The following is a 20,850-nucleotide window of genomic DNA, read 5'->3' as shown; positions in this document are numbered from 1 at the left end:
CCAACATGGAGAAACCCTGTCTCTACTAAAATAGAAAAATTAGCCGGATATGGTGGCGCATGCCTGTAATCTCAGCTACTCAGGAGGCTGAGGCAGGAGAATCGCTTGAACCCAGGAGGTGGAGGTTGCTGTGAGCCAAGATCTCACCATTGCTCTCCAGCCTGGGCGACAGAGCTAGACTCCGTCTGAAAAAAAAAAAAAAAAGAAAAAAAGGAAGTTTCTATTTTACAACTCTCCTGTTTCGGCCTCTGTTCTAAGTACCTACCACTACTAGGAGCAATTCCACTGATGCATCTCTTGTGAATGAGCAATAAGCGCTTTTGTCAACCTTTTAGAGACACAGAAGCTAAGATTTATCTGATGTTCTTCCCAAGTACCTAAATACAACCTCCTTTTATTTTTTCAGGGTAAAAAAGATACAGTAAAGACATAAATACCACGTTTGACAAATGGAAAAAAAGGAGTGTCCAGAAAAGAGTAGCAGCAGTGAGAAAGAGCTGCCGAGACGGTGAGTGACTTTGCGCTCTGTGAGGGCTCCTGATGGCCGATTCTTCTGCGTCTCATTATAGTTCATGAGATACAGAGGACCATGGATGTTTTCTGGAAGAAAGGTTCTGCTCAAATTTTATTCATTCACCCATCTCTGCATGAATGAAGGGAAAGCTCCCATGGGCAACCAGGTGTACTTTTTTTTTTTTTTTTTTGACACAGTCTTGTTTTGTTGCCCAGGCCAGAGTGTGCTGGTACCATCTCAGCTCACTGCAACCTCTGCCTCCTGGGTTCAAGCGATTCTCCTGCCTCAGCCTCCCGAGTAGCTGGGATTACAGGCATGCACCACCACGCCTGGCTAATTTTTGTATTTTTAGTAGAGCCGGGGTTTCATCATGTTGACCAGGCTGGTCTGGATCTCCTGACCTCAGGTGATCCACCCACCTCGGCCTCCCAAAGTGCTGGGATTACAGATGTGAGCCATTGTGCCTGGCCCAGGTGTACTTTTTAGACCTTCTCTCTCCTTCCCTGATTCTGACCATGGCAACTTCATACCTGAGCAAAAGCAAGTCTAGGGCTGTTCTTCCAGCTCTTTCCTTGATGCATGGGCCTATTGCCTTGACCATGCTCTTGACAATCCCATAGCACGGCGCCCAGATCAGAGCAGAACCAAGCAGCCTGACTCACTAAGCTCTCCCGCTGTGTGTTTCAGTGGCTCCTCATGAGCACCAGGCTTATGTCTCATTTGTAGAAAATGAATGCACTGTTTTACATTGTCTTGGAACTCACAACAAATTAATCTGACCAAATATTTCATGTATGCAATTCAGACACTGTTGCAGAATGAATGTTTGTGTTCTTCCAATATTAATATGTTGAAATCCTAACTTCCAATGTGATGTTATTAGGAGATAGGGGCCTTAGAGAGGTGTCAGGTGATAAAGGTAGAGCCCTGATGAATGGAATTAGTTCCCTCATGAAGGAACCCTGGAGAGCTCCTTTCTCTTTCCCCATGCTTGGACAGCACAAGAAGTCTGCCCTCTATGAATCAGGAGCAGACACTGATCTACCAGCACCTTGATCCTGGGCTTTCCAGCATCCAGAGCTGTGACAAATACATTTATATTGTCTACAAGCTTCTCAGTCCATAGGTTTTAAAAATAGCAACCTTGGCCGGGCATGGTGGCTCACGCCTGTAATCCCAGCACTTTGGGAGGCGGAGGCGGGTGGATCACCTGATGTCAGGAGTTCGAGACCAGCCTGGCCAACATGGTGAAACCCCATCTCTACTAAAAATACAAAAATTAGCTGGACATGGTGGCGAGCACTTGTAATCCCAGCTACTCGGGAGGCTGAGGCACGAGAATCACTTGAACCTGGGAGGTGGAGGTTGCAGTGAGCCAAGATCGTGCCATTGCACTCCAGCCTGGGCGACCACAGTGAACCTCTGTCTCAAAAAAAAAAAAAAAAAAAAATTCTGAAATGACGGAGACAGATGCTCTGGCATGCATAAAAGACCACGGACTAGGATGAATTGTTTGCTTTGGGAACCCAGTGTTTCCAATTCTTGTGCTAAGTAATTTTAGCCTTCTATAATTAATCACCACCAGGATTTGTGACGAGAGTACTGTATCCTTATTTTACAAGTTAGAAAGCTGATACTCAGAGAGGTTAAGCAACAACTTTGACAGGTCTGTGACTGCTGAGTGATGTCTGTGAAAGGCAGTGAATGCAGATTTCTCTAGTGTCCATCATCCCTGAAACGCTCACACTAAATAAAGAGATCCTACCTTCAAATAAGCTCAGTCCATTCAGTGTTGTGCAAACAACTTCATCTGGTTAACATTCCCTCCTGTTTAGGACCAACGAAGGATAGAAGAGTGGGGCCCTTCTTATGCTCCTATAGTTTACAAAAACACAGTATCCTTTCAGAAGCCAGTAGGGAGCATCACCAAGTGTGACAGACCGTGATGAACATCAGGGATTGAGAATCAAAGGAGGCATGCCTCCTGAGATAAGATCATTGTCTACTAAGTGGTAACAGAGATGCAGTTAATTCAATAAAAATGTGGAGGAATGGCATTTTATTCTAGCATGGGCATCAAGGAAGGTGTCTCTAAGAATGGGCATCTCTGAGGATGGCATCTCTAAGGATAGTATCTCTAAGGTTGGCATCTCTATGGATGGGCATGTCTAAGGATGGATGTCTCTAAGGATCGGGTTACTTTCGCTACATCACAGTGAGGAATTGTTCCACCATCGAGCTCCTTTAACATGCTCACATTCCAACTCCATTTGTGTTTTCCCAGGGACAGTGGATCCAGTAGGAATGTAGATGCATCCGAACTCATAATACTACAAGGACCACGGAAACTGTTGGTTGACAATAGCTTACAGGAACTGCAATACCCAAAAACTGGAATTTTTATTCAGGCTGAGGCCTGTGTGACAGATGATACGTAAGGGACATCTATTTGTTGGGGAAAAATTAAAGATTTGGAATTTTGCTCCACTGGTTTATGTACATTCATAAGAAGCAAAGACATGTAGATTATTTGCATAAAAATTAGTATATATGTTACTTTTCTTCTTTGTTATCTTAAGTTTTTATTTCAAAAGAGTTTGTATCTTGTAAGAAGTAGGAAAAAAAGGTCTGTGCCCAGTGGCTCACACCTGTAATCTCAGCACACTGGGAGGCGAGGGCAGGTGGATCACCTGAGGTCAAAAGTTTGAGACTAGCCTGGCCTACATGGTGAAACTCCATCTCTACTAAAAATACAAAAATTAGCCGGGCATAGTGGCCCACACCTGTAATCCCAGCTACTCAGGAGGCTGAGGCAGGAGAATTGCTCAAACCTGGGAGGCGGAGGTTGCAGTGAGCCGAGATCATGCAACTGCACTCCAGCCTGGGAGACAGAGTGAGGCTTCGTCTCAAAAAAAAATAATAACAATGTTAATGATAAAGTAGTTGGGAGAAAAGGGCAGAGTTCCCATGTAGCCTTCACCAAGTTTCCCCTCATGATAATACTTTTTTTCTTTTTTTTTGAGACAAAGTCTTGCTCTGTTGCCCAGGCTGGAGTGCAGTGGCGTGATCTTGGCCCACTACAACCTCTGCTTCTGGGGTTCAAGCGATTCTTTTGCCTCAGCCTCCCAAGTAGCTGGAATTACAGGTGCCTGCCACCACACCTGGCTAATTTTTGTATTTTTAGTAGATACGGGGTTTCACCATGTTGGCCAGGCTGGTCTCAAACTCCTGACCTTAAGTGATCCTCCCACCTCAGCCTCCCAAAGTGCTGGGATTACAGGCATGAGTCGCTGCACCCAGCCGATAATACTTCCTGTAACAATAGTGATATGATTGGATGTTTGTCCCTTCCAAATCTCATGCTGAAATGTGATTCCCAGTGTCAGAGGTGGGGCCTGGAGGGAGGTGAATGGATCAAGGGGGCATATCCCTCATGAATGGTTTAGCACCATTCCCTTGGTGATAAGTGGCTTCTTACTCTGAGTTCATGCAAGATCTGGTTCTTTAAAAGTGTGTGGCACCTCCCCCCTCACTCTCTTGCTCCTGCTGACATCATATGACAGGCCTGCTCCACTTCACCTTTCACCATGAGTTAAACGTCCCTGAGGCCTCCCAGAAACCAAGCAGAAGCTGGTCCCATGATGTACATCCCTGCAGCACCATGAGCCAATTAAACCTCTTTTCTTTGTAAATTGCCTGGTCTCAGATAGTCCTCTATAGCAATGCAAGAATGACCCAATACAGGCCAGGCACAGTGCCTTACGCCTGTAATCCCAGCACTTTGGGAGGCTGAAGGGGGCGGACCACCTGATGTCGGGAGTTCGAAACCAGCCTGACCAACATGGAGGAACCCCCGTCTCTACTAAAAATACAAAATTAGCTGGGCGTGGTGGCGCATGCCTGTAATCCCAGCTACTCAGGAGGCTGAGGCAGGATAATTGCTTGAACTCGGGAGGCAGAGGTTGCAGTGAGCCAAGATCATGCCATTCCACTCTAGCCTGGGCAACAAGAGCAAAACTCCATCAAAAAAACAAAAAACAAGAAAACCAGAATGACCCAATACAAACATTCATTGCTAATACCAGGAAACTGATGTTGATACAATGCTGTTAACTCAGGTATAGATTTTATTTCAGGGTGATATTTCACAGGCTGAAAAGCACTGCTAATGAGGACAGGAATTCCTCAGTCTTGCTTGGTCCATGCACCCCTTTAACATGGGATATTTCAAAGGCAGTGCTGCACGCTGGGCACCATGGATGGTAGAGCTCAAAGAACTACTTTGTTTAATAAAACCTATCCCAGACTGGGTGCGGTGGCTCACAGGTGTAATCCCAGGACTTTGGGAGGCCAAGGTGGGTGGTTCACTTGAGGTCAGGAGTTGGAGACCAGCCTGGTCAACATGATGAAACCCCATCTCTACCAAAAATATAAAAAATTAACCGGGTGTGCTGGTACATGCCTGTAATCCCAGCTATTGGGGACGCTGAGGCAGAAGAATAGCTTGAACCCGGGAGGCAGAGGTTGCAGTGAGCCAAGATCATGCCACTGCACTCCAGCCTGGGCAACAGAGCCAGACTCTGTCTCAATTTAAAAAATAAAAATAAAAATAGAAATGAAACCAATGGCAGATACCCCAAGGCAGGACCCTCTGTTCAACTGGACTACAGCAGAGGTTCTAAAGTCAATGCTGTCCAATAGAGTTCTTACCCAGGATGGAAATGTTCCCTGTCTGTGGTATCCAGTGTGAAAGCCACTGGCCACACATGGCTTTTTCTTTTTTTTTAACATACATGCTTTAATTAGAATTGCTGAAAAAATATTCAGGATTTTTGCTCTTGTTGTTGTTTTTAACAGGCTTAATTTTCCAGCTGGAACCCGATTTTACATTGCAAGCAAATTTTTTTTTTTTTTGGACAAAAGTTGTCTTTAGTAATAATTCCTCAGTTATTTTCTTTCTTTTTTTTTTGCTTTCCTTTTTTATCAATGATTTTTTTCTACAGTTTGGTTTTGAACTTACTTCAAAATCTCTCAACAATTGCTTTCACGGATATTCAGCTGATGGAAGTGTTCACTGTTGTAACCTTTTGTGGAGGGTGATTTGGGAATATCTATCAAACAGTAATGCTCAGGCTGGGTGTGGTGGCTCATGACTGTAATCCCAGTGCTTTGGGATGCCAAGGTGGAAGGATTTCTTGGGGCCGGGAATTCAAGACCAGCCTGAGACCTCATCTCTGTTCCCTGGGGTCCTCTTCAAAGCAGATTTTGTTGCCAGACGTCCTATGCCTATGTCCATTACCCAGAAAAATTCTTTTAGTTTCACATGGCTGGGGAGGCCTCACCATCATGGCAGAAGTCAAAGGAGGAGCAAAGGCATGTCTTACATGGTGGCAGGCAAGAGCCACGTGTGGCTTTTGAGCACTTGAAATATGGCTACTTCAAAGGAGGAACTGATTTTCACATTTAACAATTTAAAACTAAAATGTAAATAGGCATGTGTGGCTAGTGGCTGTCATATTGGCCATTGAATATCTTGGCATAAAGGACACTCCATCACTCCTAACCTTGATCTTGATTCCTGCCAGCCATAGGAGGACAGTGCCAAGCCTTCAAAAATGAAGAAGAAGAGAAAAGGATCTAGCATAGGACTCTCATGTTCCATATCTGAAGAAGGATCCTTGATAGGAAAAGAAAATGTGTACAATATGCATAATTTTCTTTTTCTGTGAGCATTTTTGTGCTTTACGCAACCCCTCTCACCATTTGCAGGCAGAAGGGAGAAGAGGAGATAACTATTCCATGGGTTCTTATAACACATGCCCAATCTCACTAATGCCCTGCAATCCCAGTCATCTTAGGGTCCTATTCTCTCAGGCACCAATTATGGATGAAGGGAGACTACAAATTAGGAATCTCATCCTTTCCCTAAAATTCTTAGCAAGGTTATATAGGTCAACAAGTATGTTGACCTATTATGAAACCAAAGTTTGTGGCAAATGCTAAATGTTGAGAACTGACTGACGTCTGCTTCCTAGGATGGAAAGAGCAGCATATAGTGGGAAACAGAGACCCAGTTAAATTTAACATAATGAGACGTAAGAAAGAGTGATGGGAGTCTGAGAGGTGAGATGGAGTCATAGGGGCCTGAGGAATGACTTCCCTAAGATAAAATGTGGGGTCTATGGCTATTAACATAAAATCTTCCTGCACAGCCTATGCTATCATCAGGCACCTACCTTATATTCATAGTAAAAATTCTATTCTTGTTTTCCAGGGTATACAGGGAGCTACCCCGTGTTTCTGAGATCCGTTATGACATCTCACATTTTTTCCAAGAAGATGATGAGACAGAGGCAGAGCCATTCTTGTTCCATGCTGTTCCTGAGAGTCAACTATGTGGGTGGGACATTCCCAGGTAAGAAAAGCTATTCTGTTGGAAAACTATTGGGCGCTGTGTCTCAATATCACAGAGGAACATGAGAATTAGAGGAATTTGGGTGTTTTTCATCGAACTCAGGGGAGAATGAATGAGCTTATGCAATATTAGCAATGAATCCAGAAATTTTTGAAACAAACCTTAAGCAATGACGTTTTTTTCCTTGGAGGTGTCTAGAGAACCTATACACAAAAAGGCAATGAGCAATGCAATCGAAGACCAGTGGGTTATTGGTTAAGCTGTTACTCAATGCATAAAACCAACCTAATTCTCTAGGAAACTGGCTGATGATGAGGCTGAAGGCCGCAGTGGGGTCCTGAGGTTTAACACCAGGGAGGGGAGAATGCATCTATTTGTAGGGTATGCCAATTTCCAAGGGTTGAATATCCCCATCATGGCAGATTTCAAACTACCAACGTGAAGCCCCTGATGAGGGAGTTGAAAGAACACATGCAGAAGTCTGTCATCCTACTTTCACCACACAGGTACAAGAGACATAAATAACCTCAAGGGCATAGACTGCTGAAAAGTGTAGAAAAATGACTGGAAATTGGTATGTTTTAATATGTATTACTTTTGTTTTTAATATGATTTATTTAAATGTTAGCTTGTATCATTTAGACTAATGGTTGTGTTGAACAACTTGGTTGCAAAAGCCCTGAAACTGGAACCGTCGGCTCTCATGATCTGGGATGCGCTGTCTGCAGTTCAGCGCTGGGTTCCTCCCACTTTCTAAACCCCTCCTCAGCAGGCAGACTCCAGCATGCACATGCTCCAGGAGACAGAATATAAAATGGCATGTTTACTGTTGCTGCTTTGCCTGTAGCTACCCGAATCCATAGCAAAATGTGTAGCCGCAGACAGCAACCAGTCTTAGGATGTCAGCCCAGGGGTCTCTCCATGCTTGGCTTGCCCACAGAATCCTTCTGAGAAAAGTGCTGTAAAGCCTTTCTCTTTATCCCGCTTCTCTAGGTACCTGTTCTTTTTAAACCTAATCCACGTGTCAGTTTCTCTGCTGGTCTCTTTCACGTTGAAATAAACAGACATCTCAAGGAATGGATCAAAGGCAGAGAATTTGATGGAGTTGGTTGCCTTCCTCCAGAAGGTATCACCTGTGTTAGGGCAGATTTCTCTCCAGAGGCATGACGAACCATTGGCTCACGCTGTATGTCATAGAACCCATATTGGCTAATATTGGAATCACCTGTGAGGCTTTGAAAGCACCGATGCTTCGGTGCCATCTCCAGACTTCTGATTCAATTGATGTGGGCTGTGACCTGGTATTGGGTGGTTTTTAAAGCTTCCCAGGTGTGGTCAAGTTTGGAATTACCTTGGAATATAGATGCATGCATTTTACGCATTGGTGAATTACTGCTTCAGTCTTTGATTCCAACATTGTATGATACCAATAGGAGCATCAATTTAAGCCAGAGAATCTGGCTGTGTCCACATTGAACGTGGTCATAATAAAAAGAGAAGAGGGAGAGATGTCAAGACACATTTGGCTCAAGGGAGCATGTTATCTCTATTATTTATAAATGTGGATAAAAATATCTTCATTCAAAATGTCTTGTATTTCTTGATAGTCTAGATCCGCCCAGTCTAAGAGAACTTTCTGTGATGACGGGAGTGTTCCATTCTCTGCTACACAGTGTTATAGCCGTGAGTGACATGTAGGTGTTGAGCACTTGAAATATGGATAGTGCAACTGAGAAACTCAAGTTTACCTAAGTTTAATTCATACAAATTTAAATAGCACATCCGGGTAGCAGCTACTCTACGGAACAGTGCAGCTCTAGTTTTCAATAACATCGTCTTCATCTTCATCAACTGATTCATGATATTTTTCATCTTTTTGTAACATGGGGATCCCAACCTCCAGCGTATCAGAAGAGCAGGAATCTTCAGAGGGACAAGATTCAGGTAATGGGCTAATAGGGAGAGGAGTGAAGGGTGTGTGGATTGATGGAAATGTTCTGTGGTTTTAGGTGGAGAAGACAATTTAGAGTCTTTTGTGCAGATCAGGAGTGCTTTCCCTTACTTTGGCCACAGTGCACTGTGCAATTTAAATGGGGACATGTAAGCCTCTCACCGCTGGGGCATGGAAATGCTCAGGGGAGTCAGTGGGTGGTCCTGGTGGCTGGGGACAGCAGCAGGGACTAAGAATGATGCACGCTCTTTCGCCTCTGCAGCTTTGGAGTTCGATACTTTTCTGACCTGGACTTTCCTCACCAGCAGAAAGTGTCTTCTGCTATTTCGGACCAGTAGAAATGTAGGTGCATTGGTTCCAGTCCTCAGCAAATGGTGCCTCCCACCAGAGCTGTCCAGCCTGGCTTCCCAGAAAGCCCTATGGAATTTGGGGTATACGTTTAGTCATGACAAAGAACATTCTTGTGCCTTTCTTTGTCTGGATTCAAAGAAGCAAAACTGCATATTCTGGTCACTCTCAGCTCTCATTCGATATCTGTATCCCAACAGCACCTGTGCAATTCAGCCTCCAGGAGTCCTTCAGGCCATGCCTCTTCCAACCCTTTACCTCTTACATGTCTGGTATTTTCTTTTCAGGAGACATTTGCTCAGAAGAGAATCAAATAGTTTCCTCTTATGCTTCTAAAGTCTGTTTTGAGATCGAACAAGATTATAAAAATCGTCAGTTTCTGGGGCCTGAAGGAAATGTGGATGTTGAGTTGATTGATAAGAGCACAAACACATACAGGTAAGAATGGAAGAAGCTAATGATTTGAAAACCACTCTGATATAAAGGAAGTGTGTAGGCCAGGCGTGGTGGCTCAGGCCTGTAATCTCGGCACTTTGGGAGGTGGAGGAGGGCGGATCACAAGATCAGGAGTTCGAGACCAGCCTGGCCAACATGACGAAACCCTGTCTCTACTAAAAATACAAAAATCAGCCAGGTGTGGTGGCACCTGCCTGTAGTCCCAGCTAATCAGGAGGCTGAGAAAGGAGAATCTCTTGAACCCAGGAGGCAGAGGTTGCAGTGAGATGAGATCTCGCCACTGCACTGCAGCCTAGGTGACAGAGCCAGACTTTGTCTCAAAATAAATAAATAAATAAAAGTATAAATATAAAAGGAAGCGTATCAGCTCCATCCCTTATGATAGCTAAAATTTCATCAATAATATGTTTATTTCATGCACTGTGAAACTGGTATTTTAATTTTGACATATATAGAATGCAGAGAAATCGGGGCCCAGAGAGGTTAATGAACTCCCTAGCATTTTCTCATGTAGTGAAAGTCACAGATGGGTCCTGAACCTTGCCTCACTTCAAATCCCACCTCCCTCTGCACATCGCTGCTTAAATCCAAGTCCTGGGGTTCTCCCGTCACGACATCACTCTGGCTCCTTTCAGCGTTCGGTTCCCCACTGCTGGCTGGTATCTGTGGCCAGCCACCGGCCTCGGCTTCCTGGTAAGGGATGTGGTCACGTTGACGATTGGGTTTGGTTCCTGGAATCAGCACCTGGCCCTGGACCTGCAGCACCATGAACAGTGGCTGGTGGGCGGCCCCTTGTTTGACATCACTGCAGAGCCAGAGGAGGCTGTCGCCGAAATCCACCTCCCCCACTTCATCTCCCTCCAAGGTAATGCGGGGTGAGCAGAGGCTGTGGGGGCCACTGGGGCGCGTGCTGTCTCACTGCTGTTGTGGTTCTCCTGCAGCAGGTGAGGTGGATGTCTCCTGGTTCCTCATTGCCCATTTTAAGAATGAAGGGATGGTCCTGGAGCATCCAGCCCGGGTGGAGCCTTTCTATGCCGTCCTGGAAAAGCCCAGCTTCTCTCTGATGGGCATCCTGCTGCGGATCGCCAGCGGGACCCGCCTCTCCATCCCCATCACCTCCAACACGTTGATCTATTATCACCCCCACCCCGAAGATATTAAGTTCCACTTGTACCTTGTCCCCAGCGACGCCTTGCTAACGAAGGTAAGCTGAGTGATTTAGGAGACCAGAGAAGATGACGGTTATATTTCCAGGTTATCCCCTTGGCCCCTCCAGTGGAACAGAAAGGGCAAGGCACAGTTTTCACCGAGAGCAGCATGCATCACTCTCCCCAAGGGTCATCTATAGGTGCTGAATGTTGAGCCACATGCGACAATCCCCATAGAAATTCAGGGCTACTGAGAAGGGAACTTCCTTTTCTGGCTCTCAAGGAGGAGATGGGCAGAAGAAATAATATGCAGAGATTCTCTCACCACATTTTATTTTATTTTATTTCTGAGACAGGGTCTTGCTCTGTCACCCAGGCTGCAGTACAGTGGCACAATCTCAGCTCACTACACCCTCCGCCTCCTGGGTTCAAGCGATTCTCCTGTCTCAGCCTCCTGAGTAGCTGGGATTACAGGCACACACAACGACGCCTAGCTAATTTTTTTGTATTTTAAGTCAGGATAGATTTCGCTATTTTGGCCAGGCTGGTCTTGAACTCCTGACCTTAAGTGATCCTCCTGCCTCGGCCTCCCAAAATGCTGAGTTTACAGGTACGAGCCACCGGGCCCGGCCTCTCTCCCCAAGTTTTAGCTGGATAATATCTGAATGACACTCTCACACTCGCTCACATCCCTGGGGTAACTCTTTCCATTCAGTGGCATCTCCCTCTAGTGCATTCACAAAAGGCTGATGGTCCCACACCCTCTTAGGTTAGGGATGAAGCAGATGTTCTGCTTTCTGCAGCTCCATAGCTGCTGTGTTTCTGAATAAAATGCTGCTTCTGTGCCTCCAGCCTTGGTGCGAAGATTATGCCAGGAAGATTTCATTAAACTTTACTGTCCTGGCACCTAACACCTTTGCATCCCAATAACAAGAGGCAGGCGCTTGCCTGGCTGTATTTAAGATGGTAACTCTGGGTACTTTAAATACAAGAGAAAATTGGCTGTGTGCGATAGCTCTCGCCTGTAATCCCAGCACTTTGGGAGGCCGAGGAGGGAGGATCACCTAAGATCAGGATTTCGAGACCAGCCTGGCCAACATGGTGAAACCCCCATCTCTACTAAAAATAAAAAAATTAGCCAGGCGTGGTGGTGTCTGTGGTTGGCAGTGTTTTTTAAAGCAGTTTGAAAATAGAACTCCATTCTCTTCTGACTCGTAAGGTTCCTGCTGAGGGGTCTACTGTTAATCTAATGGAGTTTCCTTTCTAGGTGACTAGTTGGTTTTCTCTTGCTGATTTTCAGAATTTCCCTTCACTTGGCGTTCGACAGTCTGATGACTCCATATCATGCTGAAGTTCATGTTGCAGTGTATTTTGCTGGTGATCATTTGGGCCTCCTGTATTCAGATCTTTAAATATCTTGCTAGGCTAGGAAAATTTTTGCCAGTTATTTTCTTAGATTCCCAATTTTTTGCTTTTTCTTCTCCTTGGAAACACTGATGATTCATAAGTTTCATTGCTTTATGTAGTCCTATAATTCTTTTTTATTTATTATTTTATTTTAGTCTGACTGGGTTAATTAAAAAGACTTGTCTTCAGGTTCTCTCCTCTGCTTGGTCTAGTCTATGATTAAAGCTTTTCACTGTATTTTGTAATTTTTTCAATGAATCTTTCATTTCTAGATGTTAATTTTTTTATTATTATACTTTAAGTTCTAGGGTACATGTGCACAATGTGCAGGTTTGTTACATATGTATACATGTGCCATGTTGGTGTGCTGCACCCGTTAACTCATCATTTACATTAGGTATATCTCCTAATGCTATCCCTCCCCCATCCCTCCATCCCACGACAGGCCCCAGTGTGTGATGTTCCCCACCCTGTGTCCAAGTGTTCTCATTGTTCAATTCCCACCTATAGGTGAGAACATATGGTTTTTGGTTTTCTGTCCTTGCCATAGTTTGCTCAGAATGATGGTTTCCAGCTTCATCCATGTCCCTACAAAGGACATGAACTCATCCTTTTTTATGGCTGCATAGTATTCCATGGTGTATATGTGCCACATTTTCTTAATCCAGTCTATCATTGATGGACATTTGGGTTGGTTCCAAGTCTTTGCTATTGTGAATAGTGCCACAATAAACATACGTGTGCATGTGTCTTTATAGCAGCATGATTTATAATCCATCCCAGTAATGGGATTGCTGGGTCAAATGGTATTTCTAGTTCTAGATCCTTGAGGAATCACCACACTGTCTTCCACAGTGGGTGAACTAATTTACAGTACCACCAACAGTGTAAAAGTGTTCCTATTTCTCCACATCCTCTCCAGCACCTGTTGTTCCCTGACTTTTTAATGATCACCTTTCTAACTGGCATGAGATGGTATCTCATTGTAGTTTTGATTTGCATTTCTCGATGGCCAGTGATGATGAGCATTTTTTCATGTGTCTGTTGGCTGCACAAACGTCTTCTTTTGAGAAGTGTCTGTTCATATCCTTTGTCCACTTTTTGATGTGGTTGTTTGATTTTTTCTTTGTAAATTTGTTTGAGTTCTTTGTAGATTCTGGATATTAGCCCTTTGTCAGATGGGGAGATTGTAAAAATTGTCTCCCATTCTGTAGGTTGCCTATTCACTCTGATGGTAGTTTCTTTTGTTGTGCAGAAGCTCTTTAGTTTAATTAGATCCCATTTGTCAATTTTGGCTTTCGTTGCCATTGCTTTTGGTGTTTTAGTCATGAAGACTTTGCCCATGCCTATGTCCTGAATGGTATTGCCTAGGTTTTCTTCTAGAGTTTTTATGGTTTTAGGCCTAACATTTAAGTCTTTAATCCATCTTGAATTAATTTTTGTATAAGGTGTAAGGAAGGGATCCAGTTTCAGCTTTCTACATGTGGCTAGCCAGTTTTCCCAGCACCATTTATTAAATAGGGAATCCTTTCCTCATTTTTTGTTTTTGTAAGGTTTGTCAAAGATCAGATGGTTGTAGATGTGTGGTATTATTTCTGAGGCCTCTATTCTGTTCCATTGGTCTGTATCTCTGTTTTGGTACCAGTACCATGCTGTTTTGGTTACTGTAGCCTTGTAGTATAGTTTGAAGTCAGGTAGTGAGATGCCTCCAGCTTTGTTCTTTTGGTTTAGGATTGTCTTGGCAATGCCGGCTCTGTTTTGGTTCCATATGAACTTTAAAGTAGTTTTTTCCAATTCTATGAAGAAAGTCATTGGCAGTTTGATGGCATTGAATCTATAAATTACCTTGGGCAGTATGGCCATTTTCATGATATTGATTCTTCCTATCCATGAGCATGGAATGTTCTTCCATTTGTTTGTGTCCTCTTTTATTTCGTTGAGCAGTGGTTTGTAGTTCTCCTTGAAGAGGTCCTTCACGTCCCTTGTAAGTTGGATTCCTAGGTATTTTATTCTCTTTGAAGCAATTGTGAATGGGAGTTCACTCATGATTTGGCTCTCTGTCTGTTATTGGTGTATAAGAATGCTTGTGATTTTTGTACATTGATTTTGTATCCTGAGACTTTGCTGAAGTTGCTTATCAGCTTAAGGAGATTTTGGGCTGAGACAATGGGGTTTTCTAGATATACAATCATGTCATCTGCAAACAGGGACAATTTGACTTCCTCTTTTCCTAATTGAATACCCTATATTTCCTTCTCTTGCCTCACTGCCCTGGCCAGAACTTCCAACACTATGTTGAATAGGAGTGGTGAGAGAGGGCATCCCTGTCTTGTGCCAGTTTTCAAAGGGAATGCTTCCAGTTTTGGCCCATTCAGTATGATATTGGCTGTGGGTTTGTCATATATAGCTCTTATTATTTTTAGATACGTCCCATCAATACCTCGTTTATTGAGAGTTTTTAGCATGAAGCACTGTTGAATTTTGTCGAAGGCCTTTTCTGCATCTATTGAGATAATCATGTGGTTTTTGTCTTTGGTTTTGTTTATGTGATGGATTACGTTTATTGATTTGCATATGTTGAGCCAGCCTTGCATTCCAGGGATGAAGCCAACTTGATCTTGGTGGATAAGCTTTTTGATGTGCTGCTGGATTCAGTTTGCCAGTATTTTATTGAGGATTTTTGCGTCGATGTTCATCAGGGATATTGGTCTAAAATTCTCTTTTTTTGTTGTGTCTCTGCCAGGCTTTGGTATCAGGATGATGTTGGCCTCATAAAATGAATTAGGGAGGATTCCCTCTTTTTCTATTGATTGGAATAGTTTCAGAAGGACTGGTACCAGCTCCTTTTTGTACCTCTGGTAGAATTTGGCTGTGAATCCATCTAATTCTGGACTTTTTTAGGTTGGTAGGTTATTAATTATTGCCTCAATTTCAGAACCTGTTATTGGTATATTCCGGGATTCAAATTCTTTCTGGTTTAGTCTTGGGAGTGTGTATGTGTCCAGGAATTTATCCATTTCTTCTAGATTTTCTAGTTTATTTGTATAGAGGTGTTTGTAGTATTCTCTGATTATAGTTTATATTTCTGTGGGATTGGTGGTGATATCCTCTTTATCATTTTTTATTGTGTCTATTTGATTTTTCTCTCCTTTCTTTTTTATTAGTCCTGCTAGTGATCTATCAATTTTGTTGATCTTTTCAAAAAACTAGCTCCTGGATTCACTGATTTTTTGAAGGGCTTTCTTTTTTGTGTCTCTATTGCCTTCAGTTCTGCTCTGATCTTAGTTATTTCTTGCCTTCTGCTAGCTTTTGAATTTGTTTGCTCTTGCTTCTTTAGTTCTTTTAATTGTGATGTTAGTGTGTCAATTTTAGATCTTTCCTGCTTTCTCTTGTGGGCATTTAGTGCTATAAATTTCCCTCTACACACTGCTTTAAATGTGTCCCAGAGACTCTGGTATGTTGTGTCTTTGTTCTCATTGGTTTCAAAGAACATCTTTATTTCTACCTTCATTTCGTTATGTACCCAGTAGTCATTCAGGAACAGGTTGTTCAGTTTCCATGTAGTTGAGCGATTTTGAGTGAGTTTCTTAATCCTGAGTTCTAGTTTGATTGCCCTGTGGTCTGAGAGACAGTTTGTTATAATTTCTGTTCTTTTACCTTTGCTGAGGACTGCTTTACTTCCAACTATGTGGTCAATTTTGGAATAAGTGTGATGTGGTTTTGAGAAGAATGTATATTCTGTTGATTTGGGGTGGAGAGTTCTGAAGATGTCTGTTAGGTCTGCTTGGTGCAGAGCTGAGTTCAAGTCCTGGATATCCTTGTTAGCCTTCTGTCTCGCTGATCTGTCTAATGTTGACAGTGGGGTGTTAAAGTCTCCCGTTATTATTGTGTGGGAGTCTAAGTCTCTTTGTAGGTCTCTAAGGACTAGCTTTATGAATCTGGCTGCTCCTGTATTGGGTGCATATGTATTTAGGATAGTTAGCTCTTCTTGTTGAATTGATCCCTTTAATGTTATGTAATGGCCTTCTTTGTCTCTTTTGATCTTTGTTGGTTTAAAGTCTGTTTTATCAGAGGCTAGGATTGCAACCCCTGCTTTTTTTTGTTTTCCATTTGCTTGGTAGATCTTCCTCCATCCGTTTATTTTGAGCCTGTGTGTGTCTCTGCACGTGAGATGGGTCTCCTGAATAAAGCACACTGATGATTCTTGACTCTCTATCCAATTTGCTAGTCTATGTCTTTTAATTGGAGCATTTAGCCCATTTACATTTAAGGTTAATATTGTTATGTGTGAATTTGATCCTGTCATTATGATGTTAGCTGGTTATTTTGCATGTTAGTTGATGCAGTTTCTTCCTAGCATCGATAGTCTTTACAATTTGGCATGTTTTTGCAGTGGCTGGTACTGGTTGTTCCTTTCCATGTTTAGTGCTTCCTTCAGGAGCTCTTGTAAGGCAGGCCTGGTGGTGACAAAATCTCTCAACATTTGCTTGTCTGTAAAGGATTTTATTTCTCCTTCACTTATGAAGCTTAGTTTGGCTGGATATGAAATTCTGGGTTGAAAAATCTTTTCTTTAAGAATGTTGAATATTGGCCTCCACTCTCTTCTGGCCTGTAGGGTTTCTGCCGAGAGATCCGCTGTTAGTCTGATGGGCTTCCCTTTGTGGGTAAGCCGACCTTTCTCTCTGGCTGCCCTTAACATTTTTTCCTTCATTTCAACTTTGGTGAATCTGACAATTATGTGTCTTGGGGTTGCTCTTCTTGAAGAGTATCTTTGTGGGATTCTCTGTATTTCCTGAATTTGAAAGTTGGCCTGCCTTGCTAGGTTGGGGAAGTTCTCCTGGATAATATCCTGAAGAGTGTTTTCCAACTTGGTTCCATTCTCCCCGTCACTTTCAGGTGCACCAATCAGACGTAGATTTGTTCTTTTCACATAGTCCCATATTTCTTGGAGGCTTTGTTCGTTTCTTTTTACTATTTTTTCTCTAAACTTCTCTTCTTGCTTCATTTCATTAATTTGATCTTCATTCACTGATACCCTTTCTTCCACTTGATCAAATCAGCTTGTGTACACATCACATAGTTCTCGTGCCATGGTTTTCAGCTCCATCAGGTCATTCAAGGACTTCTCTACACTGTTTATTGTAGTTAGCCATTCGTCTAATCTTTTTTCAAGTTTTTTAGCTTTTTTGGATAGGTTCAAACATCCTTCTTTAGCTCGGGGAAGTTTATTATTACCGATTGTCTGTAGCCTTCTTCTCTCAACTTGTCAAAGTCATTCTCCGTCCAGCTTTGTTCCATTGCTGGTGAGGAGCTATATTCCTTTGGAGAAGAAGAGGCGCTCTGATTTTTAGAATTTTCAGCTTTTCTGCTTTGGTTTCTCCCCATGTTTGTGGTTTTATCTACCTTTGGTCTTTGATGATGGTGACGTACAGATGGGGTTTTGGTGTGGATGTCCTTTCTGTTTGTTAGTTTTTCTTCTAACAGTCAGGACCCTGAGCTGCAGGTCTGTTGGAGTTTGCTGGAGGTCCGCTTCAGACCCTGTTTAGCTGGGTATCACCAGCGGAGGCTGCAGAACAGCAAATATTGCAGAACGGCAAATGTTGCTGCCTGATCCTTCCTCTGGAAGCTTCATCTCAGAGGGGCACCTGGCTGTATGATGTGTCAGTCAGCCCCTACTGGGAGATGTCTCCGAGTTAGGCTACTCAAGGGTCAGGGACCCACTTGAGGCGGCAGTCTGTCTGTTCTCAGATCTCAAACACCATGCTGGGAGAAGCACTACTCTCTTCAAAGCTGTCAGACAGGGACGTTTAACTCTGCAGAAGTTTCTGCTGCCTTTTGTTCAGCTATGTCCTGCCCCCAGAGGTGGAATCTACAGAGGCAGGCAGGCCTCCTTGAGCTGCGGTGGGCTCCACCCAGTTCAAGCTTGTAGGCCGCTTTGTTTACCTACTCAAGCCTCAGCAATGGCGGATGCCCCTTCCCCAGCCTTGCTGCCACCGATCTCAGACTTGCAGTTCGATCTCAGACTGCTGTGCTAGCAGTGAGTGAGGATCCATGGGCGTGGGACCCTCCGAGCCAGGCGTGGGGTATTATCCCCTGGTGTGCCGTTTGCTAAGGCTGTTGGAAAAGCACAGTATTAGGGTGGGAGTGTCCTGATTTTCCAGGTACCGTCTGTCACGGCTTCCCTTTGCTAGGAAAGGGAATTCCTCGATCTCTTGCGCTTCCTGCATGAGGCAATGCCCTGCCCTGCTCTGTGAGCTGCACCCACTGTCTGACAAGCCCCAGTGAGAGGAACCCACTACCTCAGTTGGAAATGCAGAAATCAACTGCCTTCTGCATTGCTCACGCTGGGAGCTGTAGACTGGAGCTGTTCCTATTTGGCCATCTTGGAAACTCCCTCTAGATGTTAATTTTTTTAAGATATCTGTCTCCTTGGTAAATCTCTAGTTCACATCCTGAATTAATTTTCAGAATTTTTTTTGTATTCGTTTTCAGATTTATCTTGCATCTCTTATTGAGATTCTTTAAGCTCAATCTTTCGAATTATTTATCTGGCACTTTGAAAATTTCATTTTGGTTAGGATCCATTGGTAGAGAATTACTGTGTTCCTTTGGGGATGTCATAACACCCTGATTTTTCATACTTCCATTATTATAATGCTGTGTCCCACCCAAATCTCATTTTGAATTGTAGCTCCCATAATTCCCACATGTTGTGGGAGGTGATTGAATCATGGGACAGGTTTCTCCTGTGTTGTTCTCGTGATGGCAAGTAAGTCTCGTGAGATCTGATGGTTTTATAAAAGGGAGTTTCCTGCACAGGCTCTCTCTTGCCTGCCGCCATGTAAGACATGACTTTGCTCCTCCTTTGCCTTCTATCACGATTGTGAGGCCTCCCCAGCCATGTGGAACTGTGAGTCAATTCAACTTCGTTCATTTATGAATTACTCATTCTTGGGCAGTCCTTTATAGCAGCATATGAACGGACTAATACATCTATTCAACAAATATTTATTGTGTGCCTTGTATATTCCAGGTACTATTTTAGGGGATGGGGATGCATCAGTGAAGAAATAGTAAAAAACATGAGAACTTATGATATTACATGGAATGTTCATGCTGTAAGAAAAATATATGTGTGGATAGTAAGAACTCTAAAAAATAAAGAATGCTGTTCCATTCTTTGAAAATAAGTACAGCAGTATGTCTCTCAACCTCTAAAGAAATTGGTCCATAATGATAAACTTGCCAATGTTATACTGATGTGTTTGGTTCTTATACTTCCAGTCTGTTGTTATAATTTACATTGAATATATCTGTTCATTTAAAATAATCATTCATCAGAGATGACATGATACATCATGTCTTTCCTCTGTCAGTTCCTTTTTATCCTTCTGGAGTTGGTTCTCTTTGTAGGCATATGTGTGATGCCTCCTGGATAGGTCTCCACATCCCTTCTCTGCTTAATTCCCATCATGAATTCATCCCTTTCCTCAATATGACTTGAATTTTTTTCTTTTATTTGATCTTCCAGGCCCAGTTTAGGTTTCAGCTTTGTGCATCCTTTCTTCATCAATATCATTGATATTTTTAAATTAATATAATATGCACATAATACATTGCTCCATAATTTTCACAGTGGACACGCCCATGTATCCAGCACCCAGAGCAAGTACAGAATATCACCAGCTTCCCTGAGGCCCCCTTGAACCCTCTCCCAGTCATTACCCCAAGGGTGTCTGACAGCTGGACTAATAATACCACCTACTGTCATTGCTTTTAGTTTAAATTCTTGCTTGTTAATTCCATAAAGTCTCTATTGAGTTACACCTGAGTCTTCTGAAAGGTTTTCTTATTGATTGAATTCCATTCTATGTCTTTGGTTGCTGCTCAGAGACTTCTGAGGTCTCACTTTCTGTTCTGGCTGCTGGTTCTCTCAGAGGGGACCTCATTCTTCTGTATCTGCTCACTGGTACTCAGGTGGCCGAGCATCTCACAGCAGCCCTGTGATGTAGAGAAGTAACATCTCTACTCTCGCCCATCATAAGCTTGTTCACAGACACAGCCAAGCTACCAGTCCTCGGATGAGGCACCAAAAGAAAGCCTCTTTGTCCTTGGGTTTTATAAGTCCCCTGGCCAAACTCTCCACAGTGTAAAAATAAAATCAAACTATACAATAATTTATGATAAGTTTACCATTCACAAGAAATCCTTTGGCTCTGAGATGTCTGTCAGCAAAATGTTAATAATATATCTTTTTTGCATAGAGGCATATTTACATCTGTCTATCTAGTTTATCACTCTACCATCTATCTGCCTATTTATCTCTGTGTGCCCTTCTCGGTCTTGGCTACATGGGTGTGTCCACTGTGAAAATTATGGAGCAATAAATTATTTGCATATTTTATTAATTAAAAATATAATCTATCAATCAATCATCTCAATTTTTTTTTTTTTTTTTTGAAATGCAGTCTCACTCTGTGACCCAGGCTGGAATGCAGTGGCGAGATCTCAGCTCACTGCAACCTCTGCCTCCTAGGTTGAAGCGATTCTCCTACCTCAGCCTCCCAAGTAGTTGGGATTACAGACGTGCGTCACCACGCCCAGCTCATTT

General features: G+C 43.1%; 1 protein-coding gene across 1 annotated transcript in view; it reads left to right on the top strand.

Moving 5' to 3' along the window:
* Positions 1–20,850, top strand: part of CARD8 (caspase recruitment domain family member 8) — a gene marked incomplete at its 5' end in the record, with an annotated part of 45,338 nt that overhangs the window by 8,329 nt on the left and 16,159 nt on the right. The window contains 7 exon segments of the mRNA NM_001132171.1: positions 407–508; positions 2,799–2,948; positions 6,789–6,929; positions 8,537–8,873; positions 9,516–9,666; positions 10,320–10,549; positions 10,626–10,888. Of these exon segments, the coding sequence (NP_001125643.1) occupies positions 8,813–8,873; positions 9,516–9,666; positions 10,320–10,549; positions 10,626–10,888 (705 nt within the window).

Source organism: Pongo abelii, chromosome 20, assembly GCF_028885655.2.
Source record: "Pongo abelii isolate AG06213 chromosome 20, NHGRI_mPonAbe1-v2.0_pri, whole genome shotgun sequence".
In the NCBI taxonomy this organism is placed as follows: domain Eukaryota; kingdom Metazoa; phylum Chordata; class Mammalia; order Primates; family Hominidae; genus Pongo; species Pongo abelii.
Note: the sequence above shows the minus strand (reverse complement) of the source record. Positions and strands in the feature narration are given on the sequence as shown.